Source organism: Myotis davidii, unplaced genomic scaffold (genome assembly GCF_000327345.1).
Source record: "Myotis davidii unplaced genomic scaffold, ASM32734v1 scaffold399, whole genome shotgun sequence".
NCBI classification, from domain to species: Eukaryota; Metazoa; Chordata; class Mammalia; order Chiroptera; family Vespertilionidae; genus Myotis; species Myotis davidii.
In genome coordinates, this window is record NW_006292094.1 from 4,150,569 (window position 1) to 4,165,208 (window position 14,640).

General features: G+C 62.7%; 2 protein-coding genes across 4 annotated transcripts in view; one reads left to right on the forward strand and one right to left on the reverse strand.

Moving 5' to 3' along the window:
• Positions 1 to 12,063, forward strand: part of TECPR1 (tectonin beta-propeller repeat containing 1) — a 27,296-nt gene extending 15,233 nt beyond the window's left edge. For all 3 annotated transcript variants that reach the window (XM_006765421.2, XM_006765420.2, XM_006765422.2), the window contains exons 10-25: positions 1,210 to 1,685; positions 1,887 to 2,032; positions 2,889 to 3,044; positions 3,494 to 3,643; positions 3,760 to 3,917; positions 4,624 to 4,751; positions 5,716 to 5,818; positions 6,358 to 6,454; positions 6,527 to 6,606; positions 7,500 to 7,556; positions 8,057 to 8,237; positions 8,500 to 8,635; positions 9,342 to 9,434; positions 10,128 to 10,234; positions 10,370 to 10,489; positions 10,680 to 12,063. In XM_006765421.2, the coding sequence (XP_006765484.1) occupies positions 1,210 to 1,685; positions 1,887 to 2,032; positions 2,889 to 3,044; positions 3,494 to 3,643; positions 3,760 to 3,917; positions 4,624 to 4,751; positions 5,716 to 5,818; positions 6,358 to 6,454; positions 6,527 to 6,606; positions 7,500 to 7,556; positions 8,057 to 8,237; positions 8,500 to 8,635; positions 9,342 to 9,434; positions 10,128 to 10,234; positions 10,370 to 10,489; positions 10,680 to 10,829 (2,338 nt within the window). In that variant the 3' untranslated portion in view covers positions 10,830 to 12,063. The remainder of the gene's footprint in view (positions 1 to 1,209; positions 1,686 to 1,886; positions 2,033 to 2,888; positions 3,045 to 3,493; positions 3,644 to 3,759; positions 3,918 to 4,623; positions 4,752 to 5,715; positions 5,819 to 6,357; positions 6,455 to 6,526; positions 6,607 to 7,499; positions 7,557 to 8,056; positions 8,238 to 8,499; positions 8,636 to 9,341; positions 9,435 to 10,127; positions 10,235 to 10,369; positions 10,490 to 10,679) is intronic.
• A 106-nt stretch (positions 12,064 to 12,169) lies between these two features.
• BHLHA15 (basic helix-loop-helix family member a15) lies at positions 12,170 to 14,639 on the reverse strand (the record flags this gene model as incomplete). Its single annotated transcript, XM_006765468.2, has 1 exon — positions 12,170 to 14,639. A coding segment is annotated over one exon (279 nt), but the record flags the coding sequence as incomplete, so codon positions are not given.
• Position 14,640: the final 1 nt, after the last annotated feature.

The following is a 14,640-nucleotide window of genomic DNA, read 5'->3' on the forward strand; positions in this document are numbered from 1 at the left end:
GCTGGGTTAGGTAGAATGAAAAAACAGCAAGGCAGTAAGGTTGTAAAAAACTCAAGAAAACTACTCTTCTATTTTTCCTCTTATCTTTCTCATTTTCTTTCCTCATACTTTTCTGTTTTCTAGTTATGCTTAACTTTAAATAACTATTTTTTTAAATATATTTTATTGATTTTTTACAGAGAGGAAGGGAGAGAGATAGCGAGTCAGAAACATCGATGAGAGAGAAACATCGATCAGCCGCCTCCTGCACATCCCCAACTGGGGATGTGCCCACAACCCAGGTACATGCCCTTGACCGGAATCGAACCTGGGACCCCTCAGTCCGCAAGCCGACGCTCTATCCACTGAGCCAAACCGGTTTCGGCAGAAAGCAGGTCTAATTAAGCAAGTGTATCTATATATATAAAAGGCTAAGTTGACTCACTTTAAATGTATAGCATGTGCTATACATATAAAGCTCTTGCTGGCGCCAATCGCACACATGTGTTTTGATCTGTCATTGTTGATCGTGAATTTGGTTGATACTTCTATTATACAGAAAGGACGAATAGAGATATTAAAATATTTCTTCTAACTAATTTCCTCTCAATGTGTGTGAATTTGTGCACCGGGCCACTAGTATTAAAAGTAAATAAATAAAAAGGAACGAAGTACTGCCACCAGCCACAACATGGGTGAACCTTGGCATCATTATACTAAGTCAAAGAAGCCAGTCCCAAAAGGTTGCATTTTGTATGATGTCATTTGCATGAAGTGTCCAGAATAGGCAAATCCATAGAGACAGAAAGCACATTAGTGGTTGCCAGGAAGCTGGGCAAGAGGAGGATGAAGAGTGACTCAGTGGTACAGTGTTTCCATTTGGAGTGATGAGAAGGTTCTGGAACTGGGTTGTGGTGATGGTGGCATAACATTATGAATATACTTAATGCCACTGCATTGCATGATTTAAAATGGTAAACTTTACATCACACATATTTTGCCACACACACACACACACACACACAAAAGATAGATCTCCACGTCCAGGAATATTGATTTGATGGGTATGGATACGGCCTGGGTGCCGGGACTGTGCACAGAGCCCAGCTCCCTGCGTTGCAGAGAAGCTGTGACTTGCCCGGGGGTCACACAGATTCTCGGTGGTGGAGCAGGTGAGCAGCACATGTTCCTCCCTCCAGGGAGTCACAGCTCTGCCCCCTTCGTCCCCAGCGCTGGCTGTTTCTTTGGTGACGAGGTGAGGGTCAGTGGCGATTCCTGCGCACCAAGCGACACGGATGCCTCCTCGGAAGCTGAGAGACCAGGGCCTGAGCAGCCTGTCCCTGCAGAGTCTCCGGAAAGTCCCGGCAACTCCAAGGGCAGCTCGGCTTCAGGCCCAGCCACCACCAAGACCGCAGAGCATGCCTTGGAGGGTGCCAGCCCAGCTGATCACACCCCAGGGCCTGAGCCTCGCCCCGGCCAGGCCTCCACCCCTGCCGAGCTGCCCTGGACCAGTATCGACCTGAAGGAGCCCAAGAGAGCGCCCGGCCACTCCGCTGAGACCACCGGCCTCTCCTCACTGGAGATGCTCCCGCTGGGCTTGGAGGAGCCCTACTGCGCTGACGACCACCCGCTGTGGGTCTGGGTGTCAGGAGGAGGCTGTGCCGTGGAGGCCCACACTGTGCTCAAGTGGTTCACCGCCCAGTCGGGTAAGAGGGTGCTGCCCTGTGCTTGCCATTCTAGGCGGGACTGGGGGACATGAGGGAGAAGGATGAGGGGAGGGCTCGTGTGCATTTTAGGGAGATCATAGCTCTCTAGCAAGAAAGGGCTGATTTAAAAACAAAACCCTGGCCTGCTGCACAGCTGTGGGCGGGCCAGACACCTGGCCCTGAGGCTCTGGCCGGCCGCAGGCCTGTCTTCCTCCATGCAGACACTGTCCCTGTCCATCACGCCGGCCCAGACCGCCGCCTGGCGGAAGCAGATCTTCCAGCAGCTGACGGAAAGGACCAAGCGGGAGCTGGAGAACTTCCGACATTACGAACAGGCCGTGGAGCAGGTGGGCGGGCGCCGGCGCACTGTTTCTTACCGGCATTTACTGAGTGTCTATGTATACCGGCCCCAAGGTGAGGTGGGAGAGACAGACAGACGGATGCCTGCATCCCTCTGCCCATCTCTCTCGATGGGAAGCCTGCCCTTCTTGTAGATTCCAGAATGAAAAACAAGTTCGTTCCTTTATTCGTCCACCCCAAAGGCCTCTGTCAGGCCCCACTGGGATGCAGGCCCAACGTAGACCCTGGGACCAGAGACCACAGCAGTCCCAGTAGGTGGTGTGGTGGGAATCACGCTGTGCTCTCCCTGCAGGGGGGGCCCCCACGTGCCCGATGGTGCAGTGTTTTATTCAGAACTGAGGACAGGATTGAGGGTAGTCTCGGGCCCCTCAGGCCGAGCCCAGCCCCTAGAGGTGGGAATTACATGAAGGACTCAGCTGGGTTCATGCAGAAGACCCGGCTGTGTCTCGAATGGTGGTGCAGAAGCATCTCCCGATGCCGGCAGGCGGGCAGGGTGTGCGCCAGCTGTGCCACTGGCTCACTCTGTGACGTAGGGGCAGGCACAGACTCTCCCCAGGCCTCCGTTTCCCCACCCAGAACAAGGGGTGACTGTGACCCCACAGGCTGTTCTGTGCAGCTGACACTGGCTTGTGGCCTGGCCCCTGTTGGGGTTCGATAGTGTCCCTAGTCGTTAGGGTGAAGTGGGGGAGCTGGGAGCACTGGGCGGGAGTCCCCTGTGAGGTGGCGAAGGGACTGGGGCCAGGGTAGCCCTGGGGCGCTGGGAACTGGGCACACGCAGGGCCCAAGTTGGGGACCCAGGGGCCTGCCTGTGACAGTCCCTCACCTCCGGGGCCTGTGCTGCAGTCCGTGTGGGTGAAGACAGGGGCCCTGCAGTGGTGGTGCGACTGGAAGCCCCACAAGTGGGTGGACGTCCGCGTGGCCCTGGAGCAGTTCACGGGGCACGACGGGGCCCGGGACAGCATCCTCTTCATCTACTACGTGATCCACGAGGAGAAGAAGGTGCGGGGAGGGGCAGGCGGAGGGGTGCGGGTGCCCGGGGGAGGCGGGTGCAGGAATAGGCCTGGGACGCTGGCCCCGAGGTGCCCAGCCCAGGACAGCGTCTGGCACCTACAAAGCCCCAGCCCCCGTGGCAGAGTCCCCGTCAGTGGCGGGCAGGCGTTGGTGGCCCGCAGAGCCGTCTCCCAGGTCTGACGCTGACAGGCTCCCCTGTTTCGTGAGAAGTCAGGCTCACAGAGATAAAGCCACCCCTCCCCCAGGGGTGGGTCTGAACCAGTCAGCCAGCCTCACCTTGCCATCAAAAGTGAAACCCGGCATCTGCTCACGAGCTGGGCTTCCATGCTGGGACTCCCAGAGCCACCCAGGTCCCAAGGACCGGCCCTGTGGAAAGGGGGCCACCCAGGCTAACCCTGTCCATCAGTGACAGCCTCGCCGTTGCCCTCTGTGTGCAGTACTTGCACGTGTTCCTCAATGAGGTGACGACGCTGGTCCCCGTGCTCAATGAGGACAAGCACTCCTTCGCCATGTACACCCCCGAGAGGACCCGGCAGAGGTGGCCTGTGCGTCTGGCTACTGCCACCGAGCAGGACATGAATGACTGGGTGAGTGGGCAGTGGCCCCACAGGCCAGGGGTCAAAGGGCAGCAGACTCAGGGCAGCCCAGCCTTGGCCTGCTGCCCGTCCCCTTCCCAGTGGTGACTGCCATCTGCCCACGCCAGCTGGCCCTGCTCAACCTGTCCTGCTGTGAGAGCCGGAGGGTCCTTGGCCGCCCCTCCCTGCAGGCCATCTGGTCCATCACCTGCAAGGGCGACATCTTCGTGAGTGAGCCCAGCCCGGACCTGGAGGCCCCTGAGCACCCGCTGCCCTGCGACCAGATGTGAGTCCACCCTGGCCTGGCCACTCCCACCCCGCAGCCAGCGCTGAGGTTTCACGAGGAGGGGCCCCAGCAAGACACACGGCCTCGCTTCCAGCTGCCAGCCACACGGCCAGCTGGTTCTCGGGCCCGGGTCTGCCTGGGCCTGTGCGAAGACCCTTCCCGGGGGGCATCCGGGAGGGTCACCCCGCTGAACAGTTTCTGTGTCAGAGTGAGGGGATGGCTCTGCAGGTGGCATTTAAACCAGGAGGTGGAATGAGGCCACCCACTGGGGCAATGTGATAGTCTGGGGCACCCACCCTTTTGGTGGGGACATGGTGCTCCCGATTCTGTCCCCAAAAGGTCACCCAGAGCCAGGGAGGACCAGGGAGACACGCGACTAGGAGGGCCTGCCCAGGAGAGGAGTGGCCGTGTCTGTCTGCCCTTAGCTGATCCACTCGCATCTGAAAGAGTCAGATCCCCTCTGGTGCCAGTGGCGGGGCCTTGGCCACAGGAGTTTGACCAGGTGGCAGCCGCACCCTGCACTCTGCCTCCCAGAGGGCCCCACCGTCAGGGCAGCAGTGTAGGCATCGCAGGCTCGCGTGGCTCATCCAGCCTATGGGACGACCCTGCTCCCTGCCTACACTCTTGTCCCAGGCCCCAGGGCTCCAGGGGGGAGGCTGGAAGGCCCTGCTGGGTCGCTTCCCCGCCCTCTCTCCCCTCCTCCCAGGTTCTGGCGGCAGATGGGCGGCCACCTGCGGGTGGTAGAGGCCAGCAGCCGGGGCGTGGTGTGGGGCATTGGCTACGACGGCACAGCCTGGGTGTACACAGGTGGCTACGGAGGAGGCTGCTTCCAAGGTGAGGGTGGCCCGCCCCCGAGGCTGGCAAGCCTGGCTCCCGCCCTGCACAGCCTTCCTAGCAGTTCCCTCTAGTCCCTCTGGCTCCCCGCCCCACGCCAGAGCCGCCGTCCCCGTGTTGACACTCAGTTGGCAACCAGGTGACAGGTGACCTTCAGCACTGCCAGCCTCTGCAGAGGACGTTCCTGGGCCAACCCGGGGGCATGACAGCCCGGAGACCAGGCCTCGAAGGCTCTAGAAAGGCAGCCACCGAGGCCCCCACCATGTCCAAGCCCTCGTTTCATAGACGAGCTCAGGCACATGGGGCAGCCCAGCACCTGGGTCCCCTGATTCCCAGGCCCAGGTTCTAGCTCCTCGTTAGGTGGGTTGTGCCTCGGGCTGAGAGCCCCGTGCGCTCCCCCAGCTCTGGGAGGCAGGGGGCTCTTTCTCCTCCTGGGAAGGGGAGCAGAAACAACACCGGGACGGGGCACACCATGTGAGTCCACGCCCCGTGCCGGGGGGGGGCTGATGCTGTAGAGCTGGGTGTCCACTGAGACCACGGGCCGCACCTCACGGAACTAACAGCATCCATGCTGCTGAGGCAGGCAGTGCCTTGGTCCCCGTTTCACCAAGGGGGAAATTGGGGCTCCTGGAGGTTATTGATGTTAGCAGGGGGTGAGCTGGTTGGGCCTCTCACCTGCCCAGTCCAGGTAAGTGGGATGGTGAGGGTCAGAGGTGCAGCCAGAACAGAGTGTGAGGCGGCGGAGCTGGAGGGGGTGTGGATGGGTGCCTAGCGGGTTCTTCTCACCAAGGTTATGTGAACCCAGAACAGAGACCCCGCGGGCCGGGCCCTGCCAGATAGGCTCAGCAGGCCTGTGAGCCCCTCTCGGCTGACCTTCAGCCTGACCTCCCCACCCAGTCTCAGGGGCCTTTGGGGCCCAGCGGGCAGGTGCAGCCCACGGCCTGGCAGCCTCCTCTCCCCCCAGGCCTGGCCAGCAGCACCGGTAACATCTACCCACAGTCAGATGTGAAGTGCATCTACATCTATGAGAACCAGCGCTGGAACCCCGTCACGGGCTACACCAGCAGGTGAGCACGCAGCGTGGATGCCGCACCAGCTGCTGTGGGGGCTTCCAGGTGCGACCGGCCCAGGCCACAGTCTGACAAAACAGGGCAGCCACGGCCAAGGTGGTGATGCAGCGTGAGAGCTGGAGTCCGGCCCCGCCGTGGGCTCACCGAGCTTTTCTTCTTGTCTTTACATGTAAGGAAGATTTAGCAACCTACTTGAGAGGCACAACATACATGAAATGCACAACACGTAAATGTACACACAATGAGCTACAGGTCGATCTGTCTGTATGTAGACCAGTTCATCCATAGATAGGGGGAGAGAGAGGGGGCTTCCCGCCCTCACGGTGGCCACAGCCCTCAGTGGATTGCAGGCCAGGCCCCCTCATGATGTGGGGTCACCCCAGTTGTGGTCCCAGACCTGGGGCAGTTCACCCCTTCGGAGGTGCAGTGGTCCCAGTGTGTGTCCGTCACTGGCCAGTGTCTGGGTGGGACAGGCTGTTCTTGCCTCTCGAGTCACACAGAGACACACACACACACCCCGCCTTGTCCTGCCGCAGGGGTCTGCCCACTGACCGGTACATGTGGAGCGATGCCACGGGGCTGCAGGAGTGCACCAAGGCGAGCACGAAGCCCCCCTCCCTTCAATGGAGCTGGGTGAGTTCCAGCAGTGGGGCGGGCAGGGGTTGGAGTGGAAGGTCTGCCTGCACTGACCCATCCCTTCCCCAGGTTTCAGACTGGTCCGTGGACTTCAGCGTTCCTGGGGGTACTGACCAAGAGGGGTGGCAGTATGCCAGTGACTTCCCTTCGTAAGTATCGCTCTCTCTCTCCTCTCTCTCTCTCTCTCTCGCTCTCTCTCTCTCCCTCTCTCTCTCTCTCTCTGCATGGGGAGGCCCTCAGGGGCTGCCCTGAGCAGCAGGACTGGGGGTGTGGCCCAGCCGGACCCTCCACCCTAGCAGTGGCCTCACCACCCTGCCAGGCAGAGCCCTGCCCTCTGCCCCCCACCCCCCAAGCACCTGGGCATAGAGGAGGAGCAGACCCTGTGTGCCTGCCTCAGCTGCCCGCAGGGTTTGGAGAGATGTGGAGGGGCCCAGATGGGCCCAGGGAGGATGCCATGGCTCCTTCGACACCGGGTTGTGTCTGCCCAGCAGGTGTGGGAGGGCCAGCTGCGTGCCTGGTTCACCAGCTGAGGGGTCTAGGGAGCTTTGGGCCAGCAGGAGGCTGTGTCAGAGGGGGCGGGACAAGGAGAAGTGGCTGACAAGCCTGCCGGGCTGGGCTCCCAGGCCTTCAGGGAACACAGTCATGGGTCAGAGTGGGGGACGGAGCTGGAGAGCCCAGCCAGGCCCGAGCCCTGTGAGCCGACCAAGGAGGTGACGGTGCCAGAGGCCTCGGCCTTTGGCTTGACTGTTCCCAGGAGGGCTCTGGTGGGGCCTGGGGTGGCGAGGGGCAGAGCTCCCTTAGCTAGAACCCCTGGTCAGGCAGCTGCCATGTCCTGGCCCTGGGAGACCCCAGCCAGGCAGGAGGTGTCTGAAGGAGGAGCATCGTGTCCTGTGATACCTGCTCCCTCTGAGCCCACTCCACAGCTCACAGGCTCCGAGCCCTGTACCGATGGAGAGGGGGTGTGTGTGCATGTGTGTGCATGTGTGCGCAGTGTCACTTTCCCCGAAGTGGTCTCGATTTCAGCTTCTTCTTCCTCTTTCAGCTCATATCACGGGTACAAAACCATGAGGGATTTTGTCAGGAGGAGGTGCTGGGCCAGGTAAAGACTGAGCACAAGGTAGCTGGGGGTGTGGCCTGGCCCCTCGTCCTGGTCCCTTCCAGGCCAGACCCCCCTCCTCCGACCTCAGTCCCCTGGAAGGAACAGGGAGGCCATGGGGAGGGAAAACAGAATCAAAGTAAATGTCAGCCCAGGAAGTGCCCGCGGCTCCCAAAGCTCTTATTTCTGGAGAGTTTGCTTTCAAGAACAAATAAGAGAAATGTCATTGGCAGCCTCTGCTTGTAGGCAGGACAGGAGGCCTGGCTGGGGGAGGGAGCGGCCGGGGCAGGAGGGTGGGGCCACCCATCCAGGAAGGGGTGCCCACCCAGGTGCAGGGGTGGGTGGGGTGTCCTGCCCTCCCCAGGGTCCCACGGAGGCTGCCTTGGGAGAAGGGCAACCCACTGCTTCCTCCTGAGCCTCCAGGTGCCCAGGGCAGGCGGCCTGAGGCTGGCAGCAGCATCTGGGTGCCCAGGTGCCCAGGGTTGTGCCCTCTCCACTTACAGAAAGTGCAAGCTGGTGACCAGCGGGCCCTGGCTGGAAGTGCCCCCCATTGCCCTCAGGGATGTGTCCATCATCCCCGAGAGCCCGGGCGCCGACGAGAGTGGACACAGCATCGCACTCTGGGCCGTCAGTGACAAGGGGGACGTGCTGTGCCGCCTGGGTGTGTCCGAGCTTAACCCCGCGGTGAGCACCCCAGTCCTTGCCTCTGGGGAGCACTGGCCTGCCCACCTGTGGTCACTTGTGGGGTTTGGACAGATTGTTCCAGAAATAGGACTCTTGCTGAGGCGTTGGGCTAGGTGTGGGCCCTCCCAGGGGTCGCCAGGCTCTGTGGGCAGTTGGAACCGAGGATGAGGTTGGCGTGAGGAGCCATCAGCTCCTGGACCCGGGGCTGGGGTGGCAGAGGCTGGGCCAGGCAGCCCTCAGTGCCTCCTCACTCGGTCTCCAGGGCGCCTCCTGGCTGCACGTGGGCACCGACCAGCCCTTCGCCTCCGTCTCCATCGGGGGCTACTGCCAGGTGTGGGCCGTGGCGAGGGACGGCTCTGCCTTCTACAGGGGCTCCGTGTCCCCCTCCAAGCCGGCTGGTGAGTGCCACCTGCCCTGGAGGGGATGGGGCTGCCAGCGAGGCTGCAGGCTGACGGCCCCTGGCTGCCCCCTCACTCAGCAAGCCCGTGGTGAAAGCAGCCTGCGGACCAGCTGCTGGGCACAGCCAGGATCCCGAGGCCACGCCCCTTCCCTGCAGCTGCTCTGCACCATCCTGGCCTCCTGCCAGGGCAGCTGGTGGTGGGCGCTTTTAGGTGCCTTGCAGGTCCTGCCCGCCAGGGGACAGGCCTGTTGGGACGCTCCTGGGGTGGCCCCGCTCGGCCCACTCCACAGTGGCCACTCCTCAGAGGGCACCCTAGGCCGGCGTGTTCTTGACTGGATGTCTGGACAGTGTCTGGCATGGGGGAGGGTGGCACTGGAATGGACGGATGAAGAGGTGGTGGCTGGTGTGTCGTGCCCTCCACATGGGGCTGAGGGCCTTGGGTTTGCGTAGCAGCTGCAGGGCTGGCTCTTGCCCACATGCCGGGCTGGGCACCATGTGTCCCTATGTGTGAGACCGGCCCCTCCAGCCCCATCTGAAACCTGCCCCAGCCTCTTTTGGGCCTTGAGAGAGACCAGGGTGTTGGAGGTCAGCAGGGCATGGCCCCCACCCACCCTGGGAGCTGCAGAGGAGACCGGGGGCCCCAAGTGCCTGGGTCACAGGTTCGGTGCTTCCCAGGCGCCTCCAAGTCCGACCTCCCTTGGCAGGTGACTGCTGGTACCACATCCCATCTCCTGCCAAGCAGCGGCTGAAGCAGGTGTCTGTGGGCCAGACGTCCGTGTACGCCGTGGATGACAATGGCAAGTTGTTCCTGGTCCCCAGTGGTCACCAGGGGGGTTGGGGTTCTCTGAGCACCCCGATGGGATGAGACTCTCACCAGCCCCCAGGTCCCTGACACAAGACCTACGTCAGCCACCAGGAGAGGCCCAAGGTCGGCCTCCAAACAGGTCCCTCCCCCGTGTTCCCCAGCGGGGGGGACCCGGCCCTCCCCCCGGTGGTCAGCCCTGCCTGGGCCGAGGGCATGGTGCCAAGGCCTGGGTGACGCTGCATAGCAGGGCCTGTGACCAGCGCTGCCTCCGGCGCCTCCGTCACTCCCGTTCCTGTGGCGCCGTTGTCCTGGCTGAGCAAGGCCAGGAAGGACAGAGACTGGCCGGGAACCCAGGCTCCAGTTCCAGGCCGTCCTCTGTCTGTAAAGAATGCCTTGTCCTCAGTTTCTCATGCGTAGAAAGCAGAGGGGGTGGCAGCCCGGCCCAGCGGCACAGTGGCACTGGGTGTGGGGCGGGCAGAGCTGGTCCTCTGGGCTTCTCTCTCCTCGCTCTTGTTTGCAGATCATCTTGGCCCTCGGGAACTATATGAACAGCAGTAAACGAGGAGCAGTTTATGGATTTAAGCTTCAGAGTTTAGATCTGGTGAGTGGACCCACTGGCTTCGCAGACCCTGCGGTGGATCCCAACGCCCTGGGCCTCACCGTGGGTCACACCTTCTCTCCCCAGGGAACTTGTGGTACCGCCAGGGGGTCACGCCCAGCTACCCGCAGGGCTCCAGCTGGGAGCACGTGTCCAACAATGTGCGCCGAGTGTCCGTGGGGCCCCTGGACCAGGTCAGGGGCTCGGGACAGGCTGATACTCGCTCTGGGGTTGCGGTCTGAGGGGCTCGGGTGCCTGCTCTGGTCTCCCTACTGCCGTCCCTGCGGTGCCACAGCCAGGGCTGGGCCTTCAACAGGTCTGTGTTCCAGGTCTGGGTCATCGCCAACAAAGTCCAGGGCAGCCACAGCCTGAGCCAGGGAACCGTGTGTCACCGCACAGGCGTGCAGCCTCTGGAGCCCAAGGGGCAGGGCTGGGACTACGGCATCGGGGTGAGTGAGCCGGCGGGGATGGCTGCTGGGCCAGGGCTGCCTGGTCACGTTGTACGTGCTCCCCGACGGGCTGGGGCCTGGCCTGGGGTTGGTGGGAGACCCGGGCATTCCCTCAGGAGACCTTGGGCCCCAGCGTCTGGAAGGAGGGCCTCTGCCCCTGTGGCCCCAGTGACGCAGCTCTCTCCTTCAGGGCGGCTGGGACCACATCTCCATCCGGGCCAATGCCACCAGGGCCCCCAGGAGCGCGTCCCAGGAGACGGCTGGCGAGCAGGGCCTCCCCAGCGGGCCCTCGAGTGTGGCCGGTGCCCTGCAGGAGGCCGTGGGTCCCGTCTGCTGCTGAGCCACCTCCCTCGCCTTGCGGGTTCCGTCTGAAGAATCAGCGCGGCCCATGAGCCTTCGCTCGGAATGAGCCGCTCTGTGCTGAAATGCGGGTCCTGGCGTGGCTTGCCGGGACCTGGCCTGAGGTCACAGCTCAGGCAGCAGAAACAGCCCAGAAATGTGAAGCCTGTGGACGTTCCCCACACTGTCCCTGTCAGCAAGGAGGGCGCTGGTGTGGAGTGGGCGCCCTCACCCGGCCTCTCCCACCCATCCAATCCCCCTCTGCCTCCCGCCTTTCCAGGGCGGGAACCTAGAGCCTGGAACCTTCCAGGAGGGCTGGCCCCTGGGAAAGCTGAGCCCACAAAGAGCGCCCGGTGGTCCAGGGGGTCCAAACGCAGACATAGCTGAGGGCTCAGGGCTGTGGCCCACGCTGTGGTCGTTTCTCAGCACGGGACTTGCAGATACGATCTCATTCCAAAGGTCAAGGGCGGAGTTGGCAGGTCCGAAATAAATGCTGGGGAGGTGTCACCTTCCCCAGGTGGGCATGGGCCCCCGGGGTGGACAGGACCGAGGGGCCTGGGAGAAGCGGAGTGCTCAGCGGGCCCCTCCCCGATGGGGCTGGGGGTTGGGGCATCTTTTACTTGTGATCATGTTGCAGGGGAGGGCAGGGTGGAGGCGGAGACCAGCCAGGTGGTAGGAGGGCACCTCCCCCTTGGTGAAGGCCCCGGTTTGCTTCCACAACCAGTCCAGAGCTCGGAGTTGCTCCCACCCTCGGGTCCCATTGGTGGGTCGTCCTGGCCACCACACGCCTTCCTGAGTAGCCGCACCTGAGAGCAGTCCAGGCGCACGTGGGCCCCACCTGGCCCGGCGGAAGGACGGCTGGGACGGTGGAGCGTGACCACATAGCCCTTCCCAGGGGCTTCCCCCGCAAGCTGGCAGGAGAGTGCAGTACCTCCTTCGGGGTGCCCTCCCCGGGGACATATGAGGGTGCCAGCAGCCTCTGCATTTGCAGGTGGGACCAGGAGGCGTGAGTCGGCCCAGGGCCCAGAGGGGCCGTATGGGGTTGCCGGTCTCGGTCTGTTTACATCCCTTCGTCAGGGTCTGCGTGGGCATTAAGGTTCATCTACAGCAGCTGCTGTCCTCGCTGTGCGTCCCCGTGGCTGGTCTCACCCTGCCCTCCCTCTAGGGACCCTGTGTCCTCCCTGCTGAGCACCACTGAGTCCCAGATGCTTTATTCAATTAAAACTTACACCAGAGTGTGGTGGCGAGACTTTTTTGTGGTTACAACCGTGTACGACGCACAGTTTCCCGTGCTGGAATGCAAACTGCTGTGAGATCTTTTATTTTCGTTTTGTGACACATCAATTTCATGAGTACTTTGAAGGGGCCATTAGGGAAAATAAAAACCAAATTTGGGTCATTTAAGAAACGTTTTCACCACAATTACCACCCGGGCCGTTCCGTCCAGGGGTTTTCCCGGGCAGAGAAGTGGACGTTCTGGTTGCTCCGCCCATGGCTTTCGCCTCAGGGCTGTCTGGTCTGCAGGCAGGTCCACGGCCCAGGAGGGGGCCAGGCGCCAGGGCTCCTCCAAGGACAGGCGAGTCCCGCTGGGCTGCGGGTCCACAGTGAGGGTCGAGGGAGCAGACTCAGCAGCAGGCCTCTGACCAGACCTGTTCCCTCGCGCCCCCGTAGTTAACACCCCCAAAGCGGAACTGAGACCTTTAGAAACCCTTCGTGATGTGGCCACGGGGCGTGCAAGTGCCCTCCGGCCTCTGGTGAAGGACTGGCATGTGGGCCCGGGTCACCCTCTGGGGAACAGAGGAGATGCAGGTGCACGTCTGGGACCGAGAGCAAGAGCCCCCACGCTGTCCTCCTACAGGGCGGTGGCGCAGGCCCTCCCATGCCCGCCACGCTCTCCCGGGCAGAGGGCACTGCTGGGCTCCCTCCTGTGCTTCTGGCTGTTTGTCAGTTCGCTCAGCAAGTTCAGGGGCAGACGGAGCCCTGCTCTGGCCTTGGCTCAGCCAGGACAAGAGCCACCAGGTGTGTGGGCCTCACCTGTTGTGTTCAGCCAGCAGGCCGTCAGCAGGGTCGCTGGACCCCATCGGTCCCGAGCTCGGAGTTGCTCTCCACCTCAGGTCCCATTGGTGGGTTGTCCCGACCGCCACTCACCTTCCCCAGCAGCCACGCCTGACAGCAGTCCAGGCGCACCTGGGCCCTCACCTGACCAGCGCTGAAGGCTCCCAGGGCCACCTTCCAGAGGGGCCTGCACTGGGGCCTAGGGAGGGCCCGGCCAGTGTCTGACCAGGTAAGTGGCCACTGGCTGTTCTGAGGGGTGCCACCCTCTGTCCTTGGTGCTGCCAGGGCTGACACACAGCCCAGGGACGCATGAAATGGCTGGGCCTGGACTACCCGGCTTGACAGTGAGGGCACGCATCAGGAACAGGTCCTGGGCTGTACAGCCCACTCCCCGCCCAGCCATCCCCCATGTGCAATGCCCAGGAGGGCCGGCAGGGGACTGGGCCCCACGTGCCAAGCCAACTCTACCCTCACCCCAGCCCTTGTCACTGTGGTTCCGGCCTGAGGCTGCCAAGGGCCCTGCCCCCTCCCCATGTTGGCTGTGGGCTGGAGGACAAAGTCGCCGAGCCTGCTGAAGCCAGCGGGGCAGGAACACAGAAGGAAGCTTGGCCCAGGGCTGCGGAGACTTGCCAAGATGCCAGTCCTGTCTTCGCAGAGCAGCACCGGTGGGGGAGGGAGCTCCTGCCACCCAGGCTCTCCCAAGGGCGCCCCACAGAGCCCCCAACCCCAACCAGGACCCAACATCCTAAAGTCCTAACAGACCACACCGTCAGCACAACTATGACAACGAGCGGCAAACCTGGGTGGGACCCGAGGGAGGCGTGGGGACACAACCTCCCCAACGGGCCGGGGCTGAGGCCCAGCCTCCCAGCGGAGCAGAGCCCAGTGGCCTCTCTCCCGTCCTGCCCCTGCCCCTCAGCACGAGGCCACAGACCCTCTGACCCGCTCAGCCCCTCCGCAGTCAGGAGCCCCCAGCACAAGAGGAGGCAGGAAAAGGTCCCAGCCCCTCGGGACGTCCCCTCGGAAGGTCCCTTTCCAGTTCCTTTGAGGTCGTCGGATGAGGGGTTCAGTCTAACACAGATGCTGAGCTCGCTTCCACCATCTTGGCTCAGCCACACTCCCCAAGTGGCCCTGAGCTGTACTTGCTTTGTGCCTCAGTTTACCCCGAGTGAGGAGGCTCTGATGCAGGTTGGAGGCGGTCCCTTCCTGGGCCTGGGCTTCAGGAGTGACTGGGGAAACTTACCCAGGACGCCTTTCCCGGGGACCTCCCTTGCTTCAGGAGGGAGCCAGCCGAGAGGAGAATCTACCTACAAAGGCCTGTCAACTCCTGTCCAGTCAATGGAAAAACAGGTCCGGGGACCCACGTGCTCCATCCAGAAAGGCAGCGGAGTGTTCAGGGAAGATGAAGCCGCGGGGGCCATGTCCACGTGGGGATGTCGCCACCAGCCTGGGGCTCCTGGCGGGCCCAGGGCGAGTGCTAGGAGCCCTCCCGGAAGCTGTGGATCTGTGTGGAGTACTTGTGCAGGTGGCCCTCGGGCTGGGCCTCCGGGGCCCCCAGGGCGCCCCCGGCCGCCTGCTGCTGCTGGTAGTGCTGGTAGAGCTTAGGGCCAGGTCCCTCCAGGCCCGGGAGGCGACCGCTGGACATGGTCAGGATGGTGGCCGTCAGCGACTTGATGTAGTTCTTGGCCAGCGTGAGGGTCTCGATCTTGGAGAGCTTCTTGTCGGCGCGCACGTGCGGGATGACCTCGCGCAGCGCC